At 38.9% G+C, this 26,500-nt stretch overlaps 4 protein-coding genes across 9 annotated transcripts in view; 1 reads left to right on the top strand and 3 right to left on the bottom strand.

Moving 5' to 3' along the window:
* Window positions 1–5,344, bottom strand: part of LOC100535760 (uncharacterized) — a 93,045-nt gene extending 87,701 nt beyond the window's left edge. The window contains exon 1 of one of the 3 annotated variants that reach the window (XM_073914323.1): window positions 5,087–5,344. The gene's annotated coding sequence lies outside the window, so the exon portion shown is untranslated. The remainder of the gene's footprint in view (window positions 1–5,086) is intronic. The other 2 variants (XM_073914322.1, XM_073914325.1) reach the window with 2 other exon arrangements.
* LOC141376283 (uncharacterized) overlaps window positions 1–26,500 on the top strand; it is a 778,518-nt gene that overhangs the window by 192,121 nt on the left and 559,897 nt on the right. The window lies entirely within an intron of this gene.
* On the bottom strand, window positions 8,969–10,425 carry c3ar1 (C3a anaphylatoxin chemotactic receptor). Its single transcript, NM_001423804.1, has one exon. The coding sequence runs from the start codon at window positions 10,215–10,217 to the stop codon at window positions 9,150–9,152; it is 1,068 nt and encodes a 355-aa protein (NP_001410733.1). The 5' UTR covers window positions 10,218–10,425; the 3' UTR covers window positions 8,969–9,149.
* Window positions 16,799–26,500, bottom strand: part of apc (APC regulator of WNT signaling pathway) — a 65,938-nt gene continuing 56,236 nt past the window's right edge. For 3 of the 4 annotated variants that reach the window (XM_017357938.4, XM_005155523.5, XM_068223733.2), the window contains 4 exons: window positions 26,378–26,455; window positions 25,837–25,953; window positions 25,538–25,752; window positions 16,804–24,072 (listed from right to left, as the gene is read on the bottom strand). In XM_017357938.4, the coding sequence (XP_017213427.1) occupies window positions 17,748–24,072; window positions 25,538–25,752; window positions 25,837–25,953; window positions 26,378–26,455 (6,735 nt within the window). In that variant the 3' untranslated portion in view covers window positions 16,804–17,747. Of the gene's footprint in view, window positions 24,073–25,537; window positions 25,753–25,836; window positions 25,954–26,377; window positions 26,456–26,500 lie in introns of all 4 variants that reach the window. The other variant, NM_001143840.1, reaches the window with a different exon arrangement.

Raw genomic sequence — 26,500 nt, 5'->3', positions numbered from 1 at the left:
AAAGTATAGAAAATTAAGTCTGTAAAATAACAAAAATCATTTGTTACCAGTTTATTACCAGTTTTTTGCATCAAAATGTTCAACACAAAGCCAGAAAACATCACTTTAAACTATTAAAAATGTGACTTTCTAACGTCTGACGTTGTTGAATGATAGATTAAAGTACTATAATGCAATTTAAACACTACTTTAAAAAGTGTAGTGTCTCTTTAAAGACTCTTGCTCATTTTCTTGCAGACTGCGTGAGGAGTGGCTGGAGAGGCTTCAGGTTCGAAACCAGCACGTGACGGAGAGCATGAGAGAAGAGCAGATCAGAAAAGCTCAGAGGATTCAAGGCCTTTTAAGAGTTTAGATAATTCTGCTAGAGTCAGCATGAACAACTGAAGCACTTCTCTAATGCACTTCCTAAGAAAGCCTGACATTATACAGTTGAAGTCAGAACTATTAGTCCTGAATTATTAGCCTCCTATATACTTTTTATACACATTTCTAAACATAATAAGATTAGTCACTCATTTCTAATAACTGATTTATTTTATCTTCGCCATGATGACAGCACATAATAAATAAAAAAAAAACTAAATAAATAAATAAAATAAAATAAAATATATATATATATTTTTTATTTTTTTTATTTTTTATTTTTTATTATAATTTTATTTATTTATTTTTTTTCACCTTTAATTGATAACACATTAGAGAGTATAGACAGGAAAGCATGGGAAGAGGAGATGGGGGAAAGAAAATGAGGCATATGATCTCAAGGCGGGAATCAAACTCAGGTTGCCGTGAACACCACAGTGTCATGTGTCAATGCACTAACCACTACACCATTGGTACCTACTGGCACATAATATTTGACCAAATATTTTTCAAGACACTAGTATTCAGCTTAAAATGACATTTAAAGGCTTAACTAGGTTAATTAGGCAGGTTAGGGTAATTAGGCAAGTCATTATATAATTGTACTCTGCAGACAATCCAAAACTAATATTGCTTAAGAGGGCTAATAATATTGTCCTTAAAATGGTTTTAAAAAAACTAAAAACTGCTTTTATTTTAGCTGAAATAAAACAAATAAGACTTTCTCCAGAAGAAACAATATTATAGGGAAATACTGTGAAAAATTCCTGAATCTGTTCAACATCATTTGGGAAATATTGGAAAAAGAAAAAAAAAATTACTAGGAGGGCAAATCATTCTGACTTCAACTGTATATCCGTGTAAAAGCCACACAGTCTATTTCTCTAACAGTTTTTGATGAGACTTTTGGGACAGAAAGATGCTGATGAACATGCAGACAAACACCATTAAACTCACCTTCCAGCTCTCGGCTTTCATTTAAAGAGCCCATATTATACATGAAATAGGGTCATATCCTGGTTGTAAGGGTCTCCAACAACAGTCTAATATGCATGCAAGGTCAAAAAACACTTTCATGGTCTTATAATCTGCATTTATTTTTACCTAATTATCCCAGCGACTCCTGTATGAATCGTCCAGTGATTCATTTGTTCCCAAACCCCTCCTTAGCGCGGAGCTAATCTGCGCTGATTGGACCGATGACAGTCTGTCGCGATTGGTCGACTGCCTTCAGTCAGAGAGGGAAATGGCCAATAGCTAATCAGCAATTTAAAAAGTAATCACAGTTCATACACGCTCGATAGTGCAGACGTGGATTTTAGCTGCCACACTATGGCGAGTGGATAGTGCCACGGATAACCGAACGAAGGAGACAGTCGTGTACTGGCCATACTGTACCACACACACACAAAAACACACACACACCTCCGGATGACAACGCTCCCGCTTCCGCCCGCACCCGCCAGGTTTTAGCCTGAGAACCCGCTCCGTTTTCTGCCCGCCGCGCCCGGTCCCGCTAGAGCGGAGAACACAACCAAAAATCACCCAGTATACAGTCCAGACAGCCAAGCTGTCGTTCGTTCGTTCGCTCGCTCTCTCTCTCTCTCTCTCTCTCTCATACGCGCGCGTGCGCACTAACACACACACAAGCACCACGCAGACTCTCTCTTTCTAATTCGCATAGCAATATCCGTGATATTGCTAGACAGCCCGCTCCCATCCCAAATTAAACCCGTTACCGACCGCTCCCGCGATTTATTCGGAAATTTATTCCCGCGGCTGTCCCCGCGCCAGATTTCTGCGGCGCGGGAATAAATTTCCGAATAAATCGCGGGAGCAGAACTCTAGCACGGAGCTCCATAAACAAACAGCACGCGTCGCGTTTTTAACGTGACTTTGCACGCGATAAGATAAAATATCCAGTTAACCTGATACAGTACACGCGGTTACAAGTAACAAATCACAACTAAATACATTTGCAAGCTAGAGTAAACGAGGCAACAACTTTAACCGCACGTACTTACACTTGAGAAATGGAAGAAACCCATCCTGATGTCCATCAGTAAGTTACTGATCCTTCCTTTAACAAACGCAGATGAAGTATTCTTTGTAGCATGTAGCTTCCAGAAGTTTCCAGTAGTTTCCAACTGCTTGGCTATAATGCTGAGGTTTCATCTTTGGGTAGAGACTCAATATATCCATCTGCAATGTGACTTCAATCGACCGGCATGTTTGTGTGCGTGTGTTTGTGGGTGTGTGTGTGTGTGTGTGTGTGTGTCTGGGTTACTGCGTCAGAGGGCGGGGCCTCAGGTTTGAAATCTCCCGGGTTTGCGCGTGCACGTGAAAAACTTTGTTTCGTTCGTACGTCATGGCGAAACACCTAATGAGTCGGTATCAAGGCGACTCGTTTGAAGCACTATGAATCGACTCTTTTATAGATGAATCAACAGTTTTAAACACTGTATTCTTACAGATTTAAGCCTTAGCTGGATACTTCACTTCACTTAGAGCTGTGTTACACACTACATGGAGGGGAATTTTCAAAAACCCATAATATGGGCTCTTTAAGGCTCATTGGGTTACACTTTCATACTGACTTTTGCTTTATTCTCATTTAAATACCAAACTTCTGCTGTGCATTTTTCTTTTCTGAGGAAGACAATGTGTAAAATCACTGTTTCTCTCTTTATGTTCAATGTTCATTGGAAAATGGCGTATACATTGTACAAAATATCAGTTCCAGTTCCCGTATTTTGTGATTCACAGTTTTTTCTGTTTATTCTAAGGTTGCTAGAGGACATTATAGGACCTTTATCATTGCTCTGTCGACTTTTGATGGTAAAAATTCAACTATGCAGTTTAATAAAGTGACTTTTATTAACATTTTTGTTTGAAACAATGTATTATATAAGAAATAACGTATAATTAAGTTTGTAAAAAAACAGAAAAAGTATTTGCAGTTTATTACTAGTTGTCAAAATGCACACAACACCAATACAGACAATATATCACTTCAAACTATTAAAATTGTCAATAAAAGGGACTTTTTGAAAAACTTTTCAACATCAAAAGTTGTTGAAGGAAATATCAAAGTACCATTATGTAATTTTAAATCATAGAAAACATGAAATTCACATTCGCAAAACTCATTAAATTAAACATCTGTTTAGATTGTAGACATGATCATCTGTAAACTTCTGGTTTATTTTGCTGATTATTGAGCTGATGCTGTCTGATCAATCCTGCTAATATCACACTGTCCATAGATATTAAATATTTAAATCATATTTAACCATTAAACATCTACATTTTATTTTCACATCATCATATTACTATTCTGTAAGCTGTTACAACTTTATTATTATTATTTGTATTAATAAATTATTATAATACATATAAACTGAATTATTCGCCCCCTTGTGTATTTTTCCCCAATTTCTGTTTAACAAAGAACAGATTTTAACACATTTCTAATCATAATAGTTTTAATAACTAATTTATAATACCTGATTGACAGTAAATAATATTAGACCAGATATTCTTGAAGACACTTCTATACAGCTTAAAGCGACATTTAAAGTCTTAACAAGGTTAATTAGATTAACTAGGCATTTTTGGGTAATTAGGCAAGTTATTGTATAACGATGGTTTGTTCTGTAGACTATCAGAAAAAAAACATATAGATTAAAGAAGCTAATAATTTTGTCCTTAAAATGGCTTTTAAAAATGTAAACTGTTTTTATTCTAGCCAAAATAAAACAAATAAGACTTTCTCCAGAAAAATAAATATTATCAGACATACTGTGAAAATCTCCATGCTCTGTTAATTATCATTTGGGAAATATTTAAAAAAGAAAAAACTCAAAGAGGGGCGAATAATTCTGACTTCAACTATATATATATATAATTCTGAAATTTACATTAATTGTAAATAACACAACATAATAAATCCAATACTTTATAGAGCATAACTACACATCAGCAAGAGACTGACAGATACTGGCATCTGGTGGTGAACTGAAGGTACAGTCACTTGAATGTGTTTTACAGTGAGTAAATATTGAGATGTGTTCAATGTGGAGGATGATATTGTTATTTTAACATGAATGCTAGCTAACAAACATACACGAGTTAGGCACTTAAAACACCAACGATAGCCAAGCCAAGTCTTGTAATGGGACAGAAAAGGAAAGTTGCTCCGTTTATTGCAGCTGTAAACCTTTCCGAATTTATTTCTTATGTTGAACAGAAAAGAAGATATTCAGAAGAATGCTCGGGGAAAGCAGCCATTGACATCCAAAGTAGGAAGAAAAGTAAATTAAAACATTCTTCAAAACATCTTCCTTCGTGTTCAACAGAAGAAAAACAACTAACGGGTTTGACACAAGTGGATGATGATGATGAGTAGCTAATAATGGCAGAATTACATTTTTAGGGTGAACTATGACTTTGAGGCTAATGACAACTATACATTTTTTAGTTTTACTCTAAGAAATTGACAAAAAAAGCTGACATGATATAAAGCACGTATGAGCTTAAAATAACTCGGGCTATTATAATGCATCAGTAATGGGAAGGGGAAGGGGAGCACGTTTGCATTGGAAATTGCTGAAATCAGTTTTTCTTCTGAGGAAATGCATAATTTCGCAACCATGTTTGCTTCTGTTCATTATCGTGTCGAACAGCAACCGAACATTACAAACTTAATAAAGCAGCATCTTACCTTTTGGTGAAATACTGAATCCAAAATGTTGTATAGAAACTAAAATTTTGCCCTCCTAGGCGAAGGATTTGATTATGGCAAAGCATAAGAACTGTTTCTCCGAATATCCGAATTTTCTCGAAATTTCAACAGTGTAAAAACGTGTTATGAACAAGCTAGGAAGCATTTTTTTTTTTTTTTTAAGCTAGGAAGCATTAGCTATTAGCTCTGCTGTGCGCCTGACGTCAGCAGCCCGCGCGCAGGAATGGCGCGAAATTCTGAGGTGAAATTATTTGATTAATTAAATAATGTTTATACCAACATAAAATATGAGTCTATGGTTAAACTGAAAGAAAAGAACGACTTGGAAGACGTGGCTATTTAGCTTCCAGTGACACTTTCAACTATTTTTATCTGCGTCTTGCAGTCCAATGTTGAAAAATGGTATTTCTTTCCATGTTATTTTAGCATATTGTCTTAATTACACTGTTAGTAGCACAAAAACGGTTTACACTTTACTGTTCTTCTGGTTATTTTCCCACACTGAAAAAAACCTGCATAGAAAATGGACTATAAAGTAATCAAATTCATATTAAAAATGGCAAATTGGTAAGGTAGGACCAAGAGAAGGGTTTAATATAAAAAAATTTTATTATATGTGTCACTCTCAACAACTTTAGTAAGTTTATAGTATAAATATTCCACTTAGAAAAACTACTAGCTTCTTCAGTGGAGTTTGATATCACAATCTGTTTGTGAACATTTGATATTGTTGTTGATATTTTTTGTCTTTTATTTTAGTTTTAATTTGAATTTGCATTTTTATTGGCAAGGGACCACCAATGATCTTTGGGTTAATTTTGGTTCTTGGGGTATGTTGATTAATGTACACCAGTCATGTCCAGACTTGGTCTTTAGTTTAGTTCCAACCCCAATCAGACACACCTGGGCTAGCTAATCAAGCTCTTACTAGCCATTCTAGAAAAATCCTTGCAGGTGTGTTGAAGCAAGTTGGAGCTAATTCTGCAGGACGTCAGCCCTCCAGGACCGAGTTTGGACTCCCCTGATGTACATTGTCCCTTGTTGTGAAGTGAATGAACAAGTTAGGAAAAAAGTATTACCCCATTTATAACCTTAGCAAATATTGAAATTAAAATGCGTAAACTATTAAAATAACAACAGATATGGACCCAAAGCAAAATATAAGCAAACAAGAGTATGAAATAATGGCTGGGTTTAAATGAGTTTAATACGGAGAAGAGATTGACACGAGACATTGAAGTCAAAACTCTCAAAACATTTGACTAAGACGACAATCATCTGCATAAACTTTAATCTCTTTAAATATTTGCCCAAAGAATGACACAATCAATATCTAGTACTCCATAAAGACTCCACAAAGCCTACAGTAATCCTTCTGTCAAAATGAAAAGTCAGTTTAACAGTTGAACAGTAATACTCAAAGCTTCTTTCTACATATAGAAAGAAGCCTTGAAAGAAACTTATAATAAAGCACACTAATAAAGATTGAAGGCACTGTGACTAGTAGGTTATTAACCTTGTCTATTGCTCAAATTGACTACCCTTTCGTTATGTTAGGGGCTGTCTTTGTCCCATTGACCTCCATTATAATCACATTTTTGATTGCAAAGCCATGACAGCAAATAATCATGCGTGCTTGATTGGTGGTGGTTTCCCCTCTTGGGAAGACGTACAATTTGTAATTTTTTTACTGTTGACCATCAGTTGGCACTGTTAACCCCTAAGATAGGCTAGTGCAAAAAGTCTCTTGCTTGAATTCTGTGGAGTAAAACAGCATAATAAGTTGTTTGAACAAGCAGCAAACAAAATTGAGTGTAAATACATCTATTTTTTTCTTTAAAATAGTATTTTTTTTAATCATGAAAAGCTATTTCTACTGCCCATTTGTTAACTATCAGTGTCTGATATCAGAATCAAATGTGTATGCAGTGCTGAGTATTACACATTAAAAATAGCAAAGCCTAAAACTAAAATAAAATAATGAACTTAAATAAACTTCCTCTTTCAAATCTCTGTATCTTCGCAGATGTTTTAGATGCACTTAATGGTGTTCCTTAGCTTCCTGACTCAACAAAAGCAAAACTTCTGTTTTTAAAAAAAGTGCTAGAAGAAGCTGCTTGTGCTTTGCATATTTCAAAGTTTCATTTTTAATTAGAGAAAGACACCCTCAGCAAACACACCAAACGTATTTGGACATGATATCTCTGCTATTGCATTAGATAACAATACATAAGAGCACATGGAAAGAGACTTGTTTGAAAGTGCATACGGGTTGTTGACATGACATTGCATTTTTTCTTGTCACACATGACATAAATGAATATAATTAGCATTGGCATAATTTAAAATGCAGTAAATGGTTAAACATTTCTTTGTCTGCCATTGACCTCTTGGTATAAAAACTGCTGTTATTATATTTTTAAACCAAATCACAAAACTCCGACTTATCTCAAGCACAGTTTGATAAATTACAGCTCTCAGAAACTAAAAAAGAAAATCGTAAAAATCACAGGTTCGAGTCTCGTCTGGGTCAGCTGGTATTTCTCAGTGGAGTTTGCATGTTCTCCCTGTCTTCACGTGGGTTTCCTCCGGGTGCTCCGTTTTCCCCCACAAGTACAAAGACATGTGGTACAGGTGAAATGGGTTGGCTAATGTATGAGTGTGAATAAGAGTGTATGGTTGTTTTTCAGTGATGGGTTGCAGCTTGAAGGGCATCCGCTGTATAAAACATATGCTGGGTAAGTTGGCGGTTCATTCCGCTGTGGAGACCCTAGATAAATAAAGGGACTTAGCTGAAAAGAAAATGAATGAACGAATTGTAAACTCATAAATACTTCAGGCTTAATTTTTACAAGTGGCTATTTGAGTAAATAACAATCATATTTTTAATTTTATTAAAAACAAAGAAACTTGAAACATTTTGTCACCGAATACCATGCTACATGCTAATTATAAATCAGGCAACTACACTAAAAACCAAGCGACAGTATACTTGTGCTTTAAAGATACCCTTACCAACATTAGACACAATTTGCATTAGAGCCAATAGAAAGAGACTTGTTTCATTTGTTCATTTTCTTGTCGGCTTAGTCCCTTTATTAATCCGGGGTCGCCACAGCGGAATGAATCGCCAACTTATCCAGCAACTTTTTACACAGCGGATGCCATTCCAGCCGCAACCCATCTCTGGGAAACATCCACGCACACATTCCCACACACACTCATACACTACGGTCAATTAAGCCTACCCAATTCACCTGTACCGCATGTCTTTGGACTGTGGGGGAAACCAGAGCACCCAGAGGAAACCCAAGCGAACGCAGGGAGAACATGCAAACTCCACACAGAAACGCCAACTGAGCCGAGGCGCGACCCAGCGACCGTCTTGCTGTGAGGCGACAGCACTACCTACTGCGCCACTGCTTCGCCAAAGACTTGCTTGAAATTGCATAAATTAGCCAAACAGGTTATAGGCTACTCTGAAAATCATTAAAAAATACATCAGGTCTAATTTTAGCGGTGGTTATTTTGGTAAACACCAATCATATTTTTTAATCCATATGTTTCTAAAAACACAGATGCTTAATACATTTATTGACTGAAAACCATGTCCTCAGGTGTATACACTCATTTAAAATTGGGTGATTACACTGAAAACTTTAGGCTATACACTACCTGATGAAACTCTTGTTATGGATCTCAGATATGAGAGCAACAAATAATAACTTGACTTCTAGTTGATTGTTTGGAAAAGTGTAAGAAGGTGGATTTTTCAGATCTGCATCCCAATCGTCACAAATACTGCAGAAGACATACTGGAACCAGCAAGATTCTCACAGAAATCAGTCAAGTTTGGTGAAGGAAACATCATGGTTTGGGGTTACATTCAGTATGGGGGCATGCGAGAGATCTGCAACATCAGCAGCCTGAGGTATCAAGACATCTGTACTGTCCATTACATTACAAACCACAGGAGAGAGAATGGAAAGAGACCTGTTTGAAAGTGCATATAGACAAACAGCTAAAACTGAAGTTCATATCTTCACAACACTGAGTGCACTTGTTGTGATTGTGTGGATCTCGATATTTGCGTTCCCTCTTCAGAGAAAGCCCGTTCAAACACACGCCGTAGAGAAAGCTGAACCTTATTCTTAAAATCCTGCCCCATGAACACATACAGGACGGGGTTCAGGCAGCTGTTCACGTACGCCAAAGAGATGGCCAACGGATCCACTTTCAAAGCCACCATTGAACTGGATTCCCCTCCATAGCTTCGTATCAAATCCAACACATGATACGGCATCCAGCACAGGAAAAAAGCCACGATAACAGCCAGCATGATGCGAAACGCTCGGCCACTGCGGAAATGACGACTGCCTAATTTGCGAGCGATAATTCCATAGCATGTCACGATGGACATTAGAGGAATTAAAAAGCCAAACACAAACCTGACGATGCTCAAAGCTCCGTATGTCGTGAAGTCGTCGTCATCGAAAGTGCAAACTGTCATGTTAAACTCTTCATAAGTTCGTCTTAATATCATGAAGGGCAAGCTGAGCAGCAAAGCCAAAATCCATACCGCAACGCAAGACAGCCGCGCTAGCAATAAACTTCGATGATTCTGAGCCCAAACCGGAGTGATAACCTGTGTGAAGCGATCCAGGCTGATTATGTTTAAGGTGAAAACGCTGGCGAACATGCTTATGACTATTACTGAGGGGAGAATTTTGCACATGGCGTATCCGTACGGCCAATGGTGGTCTAGGAGGATTTCGGCTACAGTTAGCGGTACGGAAAGACAGCACAGGAGGTCGGCAGTCGCTAGATTGAGAAACCAGATTGTATTAACGGTCCTCTTCATCTTCATTCCTGCGATGAATATGACGAACGAGTTTCCGGGGACTCCGAGGAGAAACGTCAGGCAGTAGACGACCAGAGAAATCACCCTCACTTCTGAAGATGCAAAGGTATTCGTCTCATTTGCATCAAAACCCCACATTTCTTCATACGCATCTGTGAAGTTCTCATAATTTTCATCCATGGCAGAGACTCGAAATATGTAGTTTGTTTTGCTGATGCTGTGGATTGACATAAGCAGACATTCAGTCATTTACAACCCCAAATCAGAAAAAGTTGGACAATTTGAAAAACGCAAATGAAAAAATATTTAACAAAAACAAAGTAGTGATGTCTGAGTTTAATTTGACGTGTATTTTATTTGTTACGAGTAGTTGTTGTGGTGTAGTGTATGTGGTTTCTCTCTCTCATTCCGAATTATAGCGGGTGCAGCGGATGAGTTGAGCCGTACGAAAATGTCCAATTTTTAAAAAGGAGGCGTGGCACCCAACCCCGCCCCTAAACGCAACCGTCATTGGGTGATGAGCAAATCGTACTAAATTGTATGAGTTAGATCGTACGAATTCATATGAATTAGCCACTAAATCAAAAAGCTATGAATTGCTGTGAGATTGTGTTGTAATTTTCCAGTGGAAAAAAGTAACAAGTAACATTTAAAAAAAAAAATCTTTTAAAATAATAAGTAATAATATTTGTGATACTTTTTAGATTAATGAATTAGCTTTTAAATAATAAATCGCTGAATTAAAATGAGTGTAGTCACGTTGAATTTTCTGTGATGGAAGTATTCTCATTATTTTGAATGCATTAAAGAAAATGTAAAGGAAGGTTCAGGTTACAGTGCGCTAAGATTAATCAAATGATGAGATCAAGTCCCAGTCAGGTAAGAAAAAGTAAAGCAGAAGTAACTAGAGTAACTTTTTTTGGGGTGGGGGGGTGGGGGGGGGGGGGGGGGGGGGTAATGCATTACTTTACACTGTAACATTCCCCAACACTGCGGGTAAGGTTTGAAACCAGTAAGATCAGCATCTAAGCATACCTTACCAGCACAAGCTGTTTTTCTTTCAGCAGGGTTAACTAAACTCATAATGAAAACTATAGGAAGCTTTACTAATCTTAGTTAAATCTTTCTTAGTTAATGCCTAATACATTAAAATGCCTAATACATTAATAGACAATCACTTTATTAAATGTATGCATAACTACATTTAAATGATAAAAATAACTAATAAAATTCAGTTTTATTTTAACTAATATTAACATTATAATAACATATGGGGTTAATATTAATAATATAAACATAGGAACTATAATAAATCTGGCATTTGTTGTTGATTTTAATGCATTAACTACCATTTACAATCGAGACTTGAAACTTGTAGTACTTTATAATCGTTTTGCAATAGTTGAAACTTTCATTTACTCTGAACATGTACAGCTGAAGTCGGAATTATTCACCCACTTTGAGTTTTTTTGTTTTTTACATATTTCTCAAATGTTTAACAGAGCAGGGAAATGTTCACAGTATGTCTGATAATATTTTTTCTTCTGGAGAAAGTCTTATTTGTTTTGTTTTGGCTATTTTTCAGTTTTTTAAAAAACATTTTTTAAGGTCAAAATTATTAGCCCCTTTAAGCTAAAACATAACAAACCATCAATGACTTGCCTAATTACCCTAACCAGCCTAGTTACCCTAATTAACCTAGTTAAGCCTTTAAATGTCACTTTAAGCTGTATAAAAGTGTCATGAAAAATATCTAGTCAAATATTATTTACTGTCATCATGACAAAGATAAAATAAATCAGTTATTAGAGATGAGTTATTAAAACTATTATGCTTATCTTCCCTCCATTAAACAGAAATTGGGGCAAAAAATAAACAGGGGGTGAATAATTCTGACTTCAACTGTATACATATATATTTCCTTTAAAGTTTCCTCAAACAATAGAACAAATAAGAATAAAACATTCACAGGAGGGCTAATAATTTTGAAACCATTTCAATATATCCCTTTAGCAGACTCTATGCGAAAGTTAAAATAGTAATAATAACAAGTACTTACTGTCAAGTGCAGTCACTTTCACACACTCACTGAACTGAGTTCGCTTCACAGCTCTTGTTCTTTCCTCGGCAGCTGATGAGTGTTTGACAGACTCTTACCACACAAACCACTTTAGGCAGAACCACAGGAAATGGCAGGAAGTCCTTCCGATTTGATGAAAAGAACTACAAAAGAGCTAGGGTCATTATATTGCCACTGGCTTGCTTGGTTTGGGACTTGTGATGGATTTGCTCTTCAGTGTTTTGTACTTTCAGCAGTGAAAATTAAACCACACTGAACTGAACTGAAGTGAACTTCAACTCTGAACACTGGACTGACACAGTTTCAATTTACAAGAACTTCTATGTTAAGCTGCTTTGACACAATCTACATTGTAAAAGCGCTATAGAAATAAAGATGAACTGCATTGAAGATTTGGTACACTCAGAAATAAAGGTGTAAAATCAGTCACTTTATTGGTTCCTAACAAGTACATGCTAATACCTAAAAATATAGCACTTTTAAAGGTACAAGCCTTACAGTGAAGCTCTTTTTTTTCTGAGAGAGCCTTTTATTTCTATCTATGAAGCCTGTCGCAGGCTGTTCACACTTGAGAAAACGTTTGATGATGATCATGCGCTTTGTTGAATTCCTCTTTTAAAGAGCGGTAAAACACAACCACAACAGGAAAAGATAGAAAGAAGTTAAGTTAGTGGATATACGCTTGTTTATCTGTGAGATTTCAGTTCACCCAAAATTGACGATCCTGTCATGTACATAACGAACACGTTTTGGGTTTCTCTCTTCTGTCCAACACACAGGAAGACATTTTGAGGAGAGCTGGAGACCTGTGACCATTCACTTCCCCAGTGTTTGTTTTTCCTGCTATGGAAGTCGATGCTCACAGGTATTTAACTTTGTGTAAAGTTTGTGTTTAACAGAAAAAGAAAACTCATAATGGTTTGGAATTTCTTGAGGAAGAGTACACTTTTTATTTTTAAGTGAACTAACCCTTTAACTTGCACTTAAGTTGATGAACATTTTGAAATATTTAGAATTTCAGCGCGTCGACAGGCATTAGCAGAGCAAAGATGGGTGATGTTCTGCCACAAGAAGACGACAGAGATTGCACAAGTGCTTAGGGGAAGAAAAACTGCATCAAGTTTTAACTACAGCTGATCACATAACTTTAAAACAGGTAAATGACATTCTGAGATTATCTCTCTCTTTTGTATGTTGTAGTGCTGTCTTTATATCACAATAATCTGGTAGTGTTTGCTTTGATTTGACTTTTTTTAGGGTTAATTATTCTGATCTCCTGATTGCAACAGAGAAATACTGGATCTCTGTAGACTGGTGGCACTTCACGCTGTTCAGCCTTAGCAAAATCCTAATAAAATCCTGAGCAAAATCACCTAATAGCCAATATATATATATATATATATATATATATATATATATATATATATATATATATATATATATATATATATGTGTGTGTATATATATATATATATATATATATATATATATATATGTATATATATATATATATAATGGCTTAGTAATTAATTAGTATTTTTTTTTATCGATTGACAGCACTAATATATATATATAGAGAGAGAGAGAGAGAGAGAGAGAGAGAGAGAGAGAGAGAGAGAGAGAGAGAGAGAGAGAGAGAGAGAGAGAGAGAGAGAGAGAGAGAGAGAGAGAGAGAGAGAGAGAGAGAGAGAGAGAGAATACACATGACTTATAATAATACAAATTCAGAAATAAAGGTACAAAATCAGTCACCGGGGTGGTAGCTTTTCAAAAATGGAGACTTTTGTACTGTATAAGTGGACATCAGGGTACACTTTCATACCTATGAGGTACTATGAGATACACATTTGTACCTTTGAGGTATTAATGTGTACCTTCAAGGACCTTTTAGGAACAATAATCCACCTTTTGGCCAGATACAACCCCCAGTGACAGATTTTGTACCTTTATTTCTGAGTGTATGGTACCATGTGCAAATGCTAAAGCAGTCCTCTGTGTATACTTCATAATATTTAGCATTATAGCATTTGGACAAATATTTTTTTGTCATTTTACACGATCACCAAACTGTAATGCATCCATATACAACTTAAAAGCATTTCCCCTATTTTAAATGACACACTATATAGAATATATCAGATGTAACTTGCATTACCAGACTTCAGCTATCGCGCTGTCCAAGGAGTAAAAGATTTTTGAAAAATTAAAAAAGGAAAGGCTGGTACACACATATAATATTACCTATATAAATACCACACACTCGGAAATAAAGGTACAAAGTCAATCACTGGGGTGACTTTTCAAAAATACACATCTTTACTTTTCCTGTATTAATTTGTACCTTTTAGGACTGGTTAGAAACAAAAATGTACCATTTGAAAACAGTGACAGATTTTATACCTTAATTTCTGAGAGTGTATGGTGCCATGTCTAAAAACTGAACAGTTGTCTGCTTACACTTATAATATCGAGCATCGTATACAGACAAGATCACTTACATTAAAAAGCAAAGTTTGATCGGGGGATAAATTGGTATCAACATGGCCAGTTGTATTTGGGCTACACAACACACCAAATGAACAGCAGTTTCTAAATTTGTAAAATATCAAGATAAGGATTAAACTACTATATTTGGCAAGATCAACATTGTCAACAAGTGGAGTCATAATTACCGTCACCATGACTGTTGGCAAGTACCACATTCCTGAGAGCTGACGGCATGCGAATCCGAAAGGAATCTGGATATTTATTTGCTGTGCCAAATCAGTGACTCCTGGGTCATTTCATATAAACATTTTCTTTTATTATACATTTTTCTGCAGATAAAAGGAGAGAGTTCAAAGATTGTGACACCACATGTGGGACTATTTTTTTTTTTTTGTTTGTTTGCTGGATGCAGAGGAACTTTTTAAATAAGCTTGTGGATGTAATCCTCACTTAAACGATCTCTTAAAGGGATAGTTCACCTAAAAGTTCTGTCTCATGTCTACTCTTTACTTGTTTTAAACCTTCAGGAGTTTATTTTTTCTGTTGAAGACAAAAGAATATATTTTAAAAATGCTGTAACCACTGACTTCCATACAAGGTTATAATAGTTTTGGATTTTTCATTAGTTTCAGTTTTTATTTCGTTTTGACTTTGTTTTCAAATTTAGTTAGTTTTAATTAGTTTTTAGAGGCAGATTAACACATTTGTAATAGTTTCTATATTTTGAAATTGCTTAGATTTAGTTTAGTTTTTATTAGTTTCAGTATAAATTGTTTTGTTTTTTTTTGTTCGGTGCAAGATTCAAAATCATCAGAATAATATTGTATAATAAAAAAAAAAATCAACCAAAGATTGGCTAGATTTTTAACACACGAACACTACCATCTAACAGTCCAATCTTCTCAAGTTTGGACTCAACCAACTCAATCTCATGCCAATTCCTAACTTTTTAATTTAGTGGCTAATTCGTATGAATTCGTAGGATCTAATTCCTACAATTTAGTATGATTTGCTCATCCCCGAATGAAGGTTGGGTTTAGGGGTGGGTTTAGGTGCCACGCCTTCTTTTTAAAATCGTACAATTTCGTGCAACTGAACTCGGACGAATTAGCCAATAATCTGGCAAAACGCAAAATACTTACGTTTTCTTGTAAGTTCAGGCTGGACTTAACGTATCAAAAATATGTAGTCAGCAGTCTGAAAAATTTCTTACAATCAAGTTTTGCAACCCAACTGAAGCATGATTCACTTTTTTTAAATTCCACTACAACTTTCTGCTATGAAATAAACGTACGATTCGCCAGATCCTCTCATTTAAGCCCTCGGTTTACACATGCTGCAGCTGCTCAGGTTTAGCTCAGTCACAGCAGGCTGTCTTGTACTGTTTGTGTTCGGTTCACTGAATCACGCATGCGCAGTATTATCAGTTCACCTGTTCTCAAATCTGATCACAGGGTACTGTTCTAATAACTGAATAACTCAGTATATACTAGTTTACTTCCAGTCAGAGTTGGGTTTCAGGCATGTTAAAAGTAAGTAGTTTGTGAATAAGTGCTTACTGGAAGCGCAAATTATTCCAAATGATTCAGTTTGATTTGGTGAACTAGTTCAACAGGTTTACTTAGAAGATCTGGTTAAAAAGAACGTTTCGTTCACGATTGTGAGCACTAATACAGAAATGAAACCCACAAATGTGATAACTTAATAATTTTAAGTGTCTGCTCAGGTCATATTTAACGCTGTCACCGTGCTGCTGTCATGTCCAGTCATTGTTTTTGTCGTGGGAGCAACAGTGAAGACTGACTGGCAGAGGACCCGCTTGATCTGGCCAATGGCAGAAGGATTACAGACTCCGATGTGTCGTACGGGTCAAACACCTGCAGTGCGAAAATTTTTTTTTAAAGGCCTACAGTATGTATTAAATACATTGACAAAGATGAAAATGAAGGACGTTATTGTTATCATTTTAGTTAGTTTTGCATGTACACAAGTTTTAGTTCTAGTATAAAAATAAAACTTGTTTTTATTCTTATTTGTTAACGATAATAATTTTTCAATTCTAGTTTTCGTTCATTTTCGTTAACTATTAAAAACCTTGCTTCTATAGTGTGTGTTTTTCCTACTGCAGATGGTTGCAGGCTTTCTTAAAAATACCTTCTTTTTGTCTCAAAGGTTTGGAATTATTTGAGAGAGATCGCTTTAAAATTCATACAATTTCTGGAACAATTAATAAAAGCATCGTCGAAACAAACGAAACAATCTATGATGTAGATTTAATATTTTTTATTGGAAATATTTTGTAAACATTGATCTGCCCACTTTATTGCATGAGAAAAATAACAATTAAAAACCTCAAATAAAACGTGATTATTTACACCGTGGTTTTGGCAAAACAGTTGAATCTAAATATGTGCTTAATTAAGGGGAAGCAAATGAGCTTTTCATAAAGGTACCAACACCAAAACCTACAGGAATAATTTAATTTTCAAACATCATTTCAGTCCGTCCGAGACTATAGTTTCAGTGAAAAGACACCCGCCTCGTCTGGCAACAACTATACACAAACAGCAGAGCAATGGAACTATGTTTTTTCATATAATCTATGTCAACCATCAACATCATTTAACAGTATTGCGGGTTATTTCTTGCCTTCAGAAGCGCACACACACAAGTGTAAAATGTTACACTACAGCTATCAGTACAGGTCATGTGTCCACAGACATGTTGATCTTTATAGGAAATACTATACCACTGAATCGGTTCATGCAAGGAGGAAATCCATTATGTAAATACAATATGCAACAGTAAGAATGAGTTTATCATGTCAATTAATACAGGTTTACAGTTTGTTCTAAAAAATAAAATAAAATAAATCAAACGCATTAATATTGAATTCCACCAGAACTTGAACAGCATAATCCACCAATAGTCGTTATTCTTGTAAAGACGAGCTAAATACAGGATCCTGATGTGTGGTTAAATTAACTATATACATAATCAAATCTGTACAGTACAAATTGTCAAAATGTTCGCTTTCAGACGCCTCCCGGGATTTGAAACCAACATTAGCTTGAACAGCAATCAGCCAGCAAGAATAAGTTGTCTAACACAGAGTGCAACAACAAGAACGTCTATGCCAAAGTGGCGCTCTGTCTCCACAAAGCCAGAGTGTGTAATAAGTGTGTCCTAAAGTTTTTTGGGCAAGTCCAAACTTAGACAGAGGTTACGATGTAGGACCCACTTTCAGTGGTGTCTCCTTTAGTGTCTCGTTTTTTTGCATTGCTTGAAATCGGAGTTGGGATCTGAGATGGTCTAGGAGTCGAGCCGTCAGCGCTACTCTTTCTAGGGCTTGGTGTGTAATTAAAAGGACTGACCCTGGCAGCTACTGCACCACTGGGGGAGCTGTGTTTGCTGGAGTTAGTTGAGCTAAATGGTGTGCGTTCAGAAACCGGGAACTCATGGAGCTCTGGGCCGATGTTTGGATTACTTGGTGCAGGCTTGATGTCAGTGACTTTTTTGTCAAGTGACTCGCTACTCCTGAGTAAATTCAGGTTTGTTTCTGAACCCAAGTGGCTCATAGCAGCATTCTCACTCATTAGTTTCGAGTGTGATTCACTTGAGTCCCTGTCGCAGGCAAGCCCTTTGATTGGGAGGCTGTCAATAACAGGAGGTGTGGAGGCGGTGGGCGATTTACTTGACCGTGGATTGTTTATAGGACAGTCTTCAATTCTCACCCAGACATCTTCTGATTTGGACATGGCATCGCCGGTTTGATCTTGCAAGTCTAATGACATGGGTGCATAGGAGGTTTCACTTCCCTTCGCTTTTCTCCATGTTCCTTTGCGCTCCAGGCCCCCCTCTTTACCTGATTTTTGAGGTGGGTTAGTTGGTTGTCGCTCATCCTCACTTCTCCCTTTTTCACTGGATTCAGAAGACGCGGAGAGAATTGAAGAGCTGCTGCCGGTTCTTTTCCAAGTGCCAACTCTTGGGAGAGAAGATGAATGTTTGCTGTGCTCCCTTTTCCATGTGCCTGTCCTGTTGATTGGGAGCCTGGAAGGACTTTCCGAATGGGATCGGGAAATGTCATGCCTTTTGAGTGACTTGCCGTCACCATTCTCTGCAGAGTTCTGACTCTGAGGGGCCTTTGTCCAACCACTTCCCTGATAGGGTAGACTAAGTGACATATCTGGCAAGGAAGGACTAGATACTGGAGTCTGTGACTGGCTTGTAGATGAAGGAGATAAGGACTCGAATGATGCAGATTCCTCTAATTTTCTTTTTAACGTTGGACTAGGTGCTTCTTTGATAAATGTTGATTGACGAACAAGTCCAGGCTTCTCCGAGCGGTCGGACTCGCTACCACTAGACTTTGTTGAAGACATTCTAGACAATTCTGCCTTCTTTGAAGGACCACACTGGTTTAGGATTTTTGAGGCAGATTCACTTCTAGGAATTCCACTTGTACTTCTTGGCAAACCACTCTGCTTTGTTGGCGTTGGTTGTACCAACTGCCTTCCAGGAGAAGTGTAAGCCATGCGACCAGATCCTGAAGATTTAGTTGAAGATGCACTAGGAGAGGCAGTGCGCGGCAACTGAGGCAACTGAGATAATTTGTTCGAAGGACTCAAGCCATTCCTACCAGGTGAAACAGAGGCACGACCAGGAGACTGCATGGGCCTTGTCAGAGATTGCTGAACTGGTCTAGAGGGTGTGGAGTCTCGAGACCCAGAGCGAGAGGAAGCTTTACTTGACCCTCCTTGGGAAGATGGTGGACCAGATGCAGGACTAGGCTCAGAACTTGGTGGGACTTTCATGGTTCTTGGAGAGCTTCCAGCACCTGGCGCTTGAGATGGGGGTTTTGACATTTGGCCACGTGGAGGGGGCTTTTTGGGGACCGGACTGGTACTAGGGGAGCTGCTCCGGACGCCAGGAACGTGAACCATTGTCCTCCCTCGAGAGATCACAGGAGCTTGAGCTTGTCTGTGCTGAGAGGCCATGCTTTCAAGACTGGGTCGGGGCTTTCCTGTTATTAGACTTTTATACACTTTCTTTCCTCCTTTCAGACTCTTTGCAGTCTCTTCCTCCTTCTTTTTGGCTTCTATGCTGCTTTTCTCACCAGGTTTCAGTATTCTTGGCCCTTTGTTTGGGGCAGGCTTATCATCTTGATTTAAAGGCAGGTGGAAAGGCGACCCAATGGAGATTCCAGATTTGAGAGAAAGAATAGAGTCTGAATCAGAGGATCCTTGTCTCGAGAGACTCGCTGCAGCCTGATGTAGACTGCTGACTATAGAGTTAGCACCTTCCTGAATGGCTTTCCAATCAAATGATTCAGAGTCTGGTGATAAGGCTTGCTCTGAAATAGGACTATGTGTGTCTGTGAGATCTAATATAAGATCTGGTTCCTCTGATAAAATACCATCAGCCATCATGCTCTTTTCTTCCTTTACCCCGGATTCCTCTGTCTTACTCCTTGGTGTCTGTTTCTTTTTCTTTGGCATTGCAGAACTGATGCATTCTTGGAGAAGGTCATCTTCAGAATCAATACTGAGAGAGCTCAGGGAACTATTTCTAGAGAAGCACACAGGGGTGTCCTCCACGTGGAAGGCTTTTGGTGCATAACCAGACGCTTGTGGCCTAGGTGCCTCCATTTGAGTTACATCATCTTTGTGAGAGCAATCTTTATTGTTGTTTTCTTGGTCAATGTCGCTTAGTGAGCTGAGTGAGGAGTTTCTTGAAAAACATACAGGAGTGTCTTCAATGGAAAACTTTTGCTTTTCATCACACACCACAACAGTATTTTCTTTGGGTGCTTGTGGAAAAACTGTTTTTTGAAGAGGTTTTGTTGGAGCTGTCTGAAATGTCGATACCATGTTGGTATTTGCTGGCTGTTCCACACTGCACTTCAGAAGGGGAACTTTTCTCTGCTCCTTATCTTTTCGCAGCACAGCTTTTTCCTTAGAAAAGTCAAGATCCTCATCCTCAAAGTCAAGTGAACTCAGTGAATCATTGCGAGAGAAGCAATAAGGTGTCCCCTCAATTGGTGTGTAATGATGTGGAGAATCGAAGGCAAATCCGGGACGTGTCCTCTCCTCAGCATTAGATGGCTTATCAGCAAAGTCTCTAATGACTACTTTGGGTTCTTGCTTTCTGGTTTCTTTATTTTTATCTGGATATGTTGCTGGATCTGCCAAGCTATTATTAGCTTCTGGCCGTTTGAGCATCCTTGCTCTATATTCACTACTTTGTGGCATAGGTTTTACAGGAGATGTTGGCTTTTTCTTTTCCAGGTCCTGCTGAACTAGACTGCCAGTGGCAGTGGATGGATGCTGAGCCTGATCAGGCATCTTCTGCACTCTAAACGGCTTGTGTATTTTGCTTTTTGGCATTGCTGAATTGATACACTCAGCAAGAATATCATCTCCTTCATTCTCAGCAAGAGCAGACTGCATGGGAGGTGATAAACCGGTCTCTTTAGCCTCTGCGCTTTTCCCTTCAGGCAGAGTGTCCCGTCTTTGACCAGATGCTTCTACATGGGGAGCTGAACTTTCCATACCTGCCAACTCGTTCGGAGGAGAATCAATTGTGAGGTCACTGAGAGATGTTGCTGTGGAGAAGTTAATGGGTGTTCCCTCAACACAGTACACACGGGGCATGTCCTCACCGTGTGCTAGGGCCACATGCTTCTGCGGTTGCCCTCTGTTTTGTGGTGGCAATAATTTATAAACAGGGAGCTGACTCGGTTTGCAAGCCACGGGTGGTGGTATCCTTGATGTCGACTGCTTTTTCGGTTTTCTTGATGATTTTGTTGGCATTGCTGAGTTAATACAAGCATTCAGAATTTCTGTGTCGTCATCATCATCCGAGTCATCCAAGATGTCTTTTGCAGCTTCAGATGTTGCCGGTGATTTCTCCTGAACTTTGGGCTCATGCATATCTTCCATCTCAGGCTCTGCCTCAATACTATGGTCGTCCTCATGAACAGGAGGCATTATCTTCAGCTCAACATCTTTTTGAATAAAGGGTTCATCTAAACTTAGCGCACTAAGGCTCGAGGCGCAGGAGAAACCATCTGGAGTGCTTTCTGTGGCAAAATGTAGAAGAGTATCATTATCTGGCAAAACTTGCACTTTTTGCACGGCAGCACTTACAACTGCATGTCTTGGCGCCAAATCATGTTTTTCAGTGTGGGGTGGCACTGTAACTTTCTGTTTTACTGACGTGGACCGCGGAGGTGGAGGTGGTGGTGTCTTGCTGCGACTTGGAGGCATTGTTTGTCCAGGACTATCAGGTAAGTCACTCGGACTGATGATGCCACTGACCATCCCACTGCATGGCTCACTCTGCACAGAACTGGCAATGGAATGACTCTCAAAACTGTCAAGGGAGCTGACTGAAGTGCATCTGCTGAACATTAGAGGAGTCTCCTGTACATAATGCTCAGGGGGACTTTTAGGTGTTTGGGCACCACTTTTAGAAGGTGATTTAGCCCCTGATGAAAACTCCACCGTTTTATGATGCCTGGAACCATCACCATGTCCTAAATGATGTCGTGGAGGCTTGGCGCGAACATAATGGACTGATGATTGGCTCTCAGATGTGCGTTGGTCAGCTGCAACATTATTAGTGGATTGTTTTTCTGATATAGGTAAAGTTGGGTAGTTACTGGCCGAGTTGACATTACGCTTACAGCTCTCCATTTCATCCTCCTCTGAAGACAACGACGATAAAGAGCTACCACGTGAAAAACAAATGGGAGTATCTTCCACACAATAGGTCTGTAAAGTTTCTTGATTTATTGTGGGAGCCTTGCATGTTGGGTTCTTTTGAACTGCTCTTGTTGGTCCGGATCTGCTTTGAGCAGATGAAGGGTGGAGCTGCTTTTGCCTGCCCTGATTCTTTAAAGATGCCACAGAAGAAGAACTATCCTGGCTTAAATGTTCTTTGGCAGAACTCTGTGCAGAAGACGTCTTTGAATGACTAAACATGCCCTTCTTGGAAGGAGCTTCCGAGTACTTCAAACTGTAATCAATAGGCTGCTCTACATGATGATCCTCAGTGTATTTCATGCTGTAGCTGGGAGTTTGTTCCTCGAGCTGTTCTTCTTCTGAGTAGCGCTCGCTGTAGTTTGTTGGTTTGTCATCTGCATAGTCATCGACACTACAGATGGTTTGAGAGATCTTCTTGTTAAGTCCATGACTTGACCCGCTACTAATTTGCTCATTGGAGCCCCTTGACCGAAATGCAGGCAGGTCCTGTTGAACAAACCTGGGTTGGTACTTTTTGGGTTTATCCTCTCCCTCGCTGCTGCCTTCAGTGTACATAGGGTATCCTGGGCTTTGTGATCGCGGTGGTTTCTGATCTGGCCGTTTCATTTCATCATCGAGGAGCTTAGGCCTTGCCCACCTTTCATTCTGGCTCGGGCTTTGTCGACCAGAGTTGAGCTGTTCATCAGAATACTTCAAACTGTAGTTAATAGGTGTGTCCAGATCTCCATTATCATCTTCCATGTGATTTGCATTGTGTATCTTATGGGCAAGGTCCGCAGGATATTTTCTGTAGACGCAACATTTGCCTTCATCGTCCTCCGAATAGGAATCTACTGAGGGTTTCATTTGACCTCTTTTCCCGTAGCCGTCAGTGCTGTTGACACTATTCAGACTGTCATTAGAAGCTCTGTACTCCAGTTTGGGCATTGGGCAGGGTCTGCCCGATGGGTCTGTTTTGCTATAGCTGTATATGTTTTGGTGACCATGAACAGCAGTCTGACGACGAATCATGTCATCTTGCACTGAGTGAGGGTCTGGTGTGGATCCTGCTGACCTGTCATCCATACCCAAGTGCATGTTCTGTACTTCCTCCATAACTACTGCAATCTGAGCTGCGCTCGTGGGAATCTGCATCATTCGTTTGGCAGCCTCACCGTCTGGAAGGAACCCCCTTCGCTCTCGATCGAGACTTCGGTCTCTCTCGGCTCGGACACTTTCTGCATTTCCTCGGTTGTCTCTAGAGGACGGGCTTGAGAGCACCGGAGTGTTCATGTAAGGCGAGCGAACACCAACACCATTGGGGTTATAGCCATCTGATCGACAGACGGCATCATAATCACCGTAGACATTATGTTTATGTCTTGGCTTGACCCTATGAGAGGCTTTTGGACTCAAGTTATCGATGTTATCGAAGGTTTCAGAGAGGTGCTGTGCATCTAGCTCTTCAATTAGTGCTTTCTGTTTTCTTACATGAAGGGACGGCAGACTGGACCCAGGAGACATTATGTTGGCATCCTTATACTTGGCAGGCCGATTTGCCATGAGGTTTCTCAAAGCAGCAGCGCTTCCCATAGCGATCATCTTGTGCTTGGAGTGAATGAGGTTTTTCAGCATGCTGACTGCACCCATGTCCCATAATGCCTCCTGATCCTTTGCGTTGCGAGCGGAGAGGTTCCACAGCGTCCCACAGGCGTTGCTCACTATCGTCAGACTGTGTGATTTAAGGTGCTGAAGAAGAGTCTGAAGACAGCTGTTTTCCCTCAATATTTGCCTGAAAAAAAGAAAGAAAAAAGTGAACGGTTTGCTCGCATGTGTAAATATTAAACGCACACTATATAATTTTTCACCACTAGAGGGCATGTATTTACAAGAAACAGAAGCGTGGAAGTGAAAAGAGAGAGATGCTGAAGCAATTACAAATGAGATACAAGCATGACGTGGTTGGAAAGCAGCAGAGATTTGATTATGCCACAGTCCACCGCGTCCTATTACTATCACTTGGAGACAGCCAGACATGTGGCTGTGGGGAATTAAGGGTTAAAGTTCATTTTCACAACAGTACTACAGTATCCCATGTGCTGTTTGTTCCTGTCATTTTTCTGATGATTAATACAATACAACCTATGCTGCAACATGATTCGCCGGCCGTTTGTTTTTAAAGAAAGGATCAGCAAAGACTTCTTATGTATGAGACTTTGTCAGTAACTGTTATGGAGCTTATAAGCTAGGTTGCTGCCGGAAGAGGTGTTAGTGAGGGCTGTAGGGGGCGCCCAACCTGCGGTCTGTCTGGGTCCTAATGCCCCAGTATAGTGACGGGGACGCTATACTGCTCAGTGAGCGTCGTCTTTTGGATGAGACGTTAAACCGAGGTCCCGACTCTCTGTGGTCGTTAAAAATCCCAGGATGTCCTTCAAAAAAAGAGTAGGGGTTTAACCCTGGCATCCTGGCCAAATCTACCCAGTGGACTCTGTCCATCATGGCCTCCTAACCCTCCCCATATCATAATTGGCTTCATAACTTTGTCTCCTGTCCACCAATCAGCTGGTGTGTGGTGTGCGGTCTGGCGCAAATAGCTGCCGTCACGTCATCCAGGTGGATGCTGCACACTGTTGATGGATGAGGAGATCACCCCCATTGTGTAAAGCACTTTGAGTGCCCAGAAAATCGCTATATAAATGTAAGGAATTATTATTATTATTATTATTATTATTATTATTATTATTATATGAACCAGTTTCTTCTTCCTCCAGATCCGGTGTTTAAGAAAAGAGTGTTTGCAGGTGTTCAACTGCATTGCTTTATTGCATTCCTGCATTGGGCTCTCTGGTACTCTGCTACTACTGCCGAACGCAGTCGACCAATCCCAACAGACTGGATCATCACACCAATCACCACAGGTTAAGCTTATGTAAAGGAGGGGTTTGGGAACAAATGAATCACTGAACTAATCATATGGGAGTCGTTAAGATAATTAGGTAAAAATAAATGCACATTATAAGACAAAGTTTTTTTTTTATTTTGCAGACCCCAAAAAAACAAATTATGACCTATTATAATGCAAAATAGGGGCTCTTTAATATTAAATATTTCTCCAGATTTAAACATGCTTCAAACATACGGGATCATGCAGTGTCCTTGTGGTTATGGGATATTTTAATGAACATTATCAGACATATTATGCCTTTATGCCTTTACACATTGGTGAGATTGTGCAGCCTTTATATAGCATACTCTACCTGTGCTCTTCGTTTGTGGCGATGAGGCTTGACACGTTTCTCAGAATGCCACCTCCACTTTCGATTATGGCAAGGGTGTTGGTTTGGCTTCGGTAGGTTAAAGTGCTGACTAAAAACGCCAAAGCTCCGGGAACGGTGCAGATATCAGCTTTGTTTTCAGTGCAGTGAGCCGACAAGTTCCAAAGGGCACTCAGGACACTTTTTAATGTGGACTCCTGTAATTCAGAAGGACAACTTCCTTAATGACTGAATGGCTTGTTAGGATTGTGATTACTGAATTAATCAGAGATGTATCTTACCTTCTGCACCTCTAAGGCACACTCCATCAGAGCCCGCACACTGCCTACTTCTCGCAAAATCTTCTTACTGTTCACATCAGCTCGCCATGAGAGGTTCCGCAAAACACTGGCAATTACCTGTTGGTACGAATCAGAAATGCTGTCTAGTCACTAAAATATTATTATTAAATGCTAATATTAAATACAGCAGGGAAGATAAGTATTGAACACATCATGTTTTTTCTGGGAATAATATTTCTAAAGGAGCTGTTTACATGGGATTAAACCAGACTTAATTGACCCAAACAAAACAAACATAAAAATTAAACAAAACAAAAAATTAACAATTAAAACAATTAATAACAATGGAATGACAGAAAAAGAAAGTCCTGAACTACTAAAATGTATTGAGTACTTTTTATAAAAGGCTTTTTTGGTACTGCAGCTTAAAGACGCCTCTCATATCGTGTTAACTAATGCATTAACTAATGCAACCTAAATGCAAAGTGTTACCCATAATACAAAATTCAAGAATATGAAATGCATATCTAAAGAGTAATACCTGCTGTAGGTCCTCGCTTTCTGACTTCAGTTGAGCCACCATGGCCCTCATGCAACCCTTCATTGAGCAAAGTGTTGCCTGTGGACGACATAAAAAGTGGCAAATTAATACATTAATAAACAG

The sequence above is a fragment of the Danio rerio genome, chromosome 10 (genome assembly GCF_049306965.1).
Source record: "Danio rerio strain Tuebingen ecotype United States chromosome 10, GRCz12tu, whole genome shotgun sequence".
In the NCBI taxonomy this organism is placed as follows: domain Eukaryota; kingdom Metazoa; phylum Chordata; class Actinopteri; order Cypriniformes; family Danionidae; genus Danio; species Danio rerio.
Note: the sequence above shows the minus strand (reverse complement) of the source record. Positions and strands in the feature narration are given on the sequence as shown.

Coding starts and splice junctions, on each gene's coding strand:
- c3ar1 (NM_001423804.1), bottom strand. CDS start 10,217: ATGACTGAATGTCTGCTTATGTCAATCCACAGCATCAGCAAAACAAAC.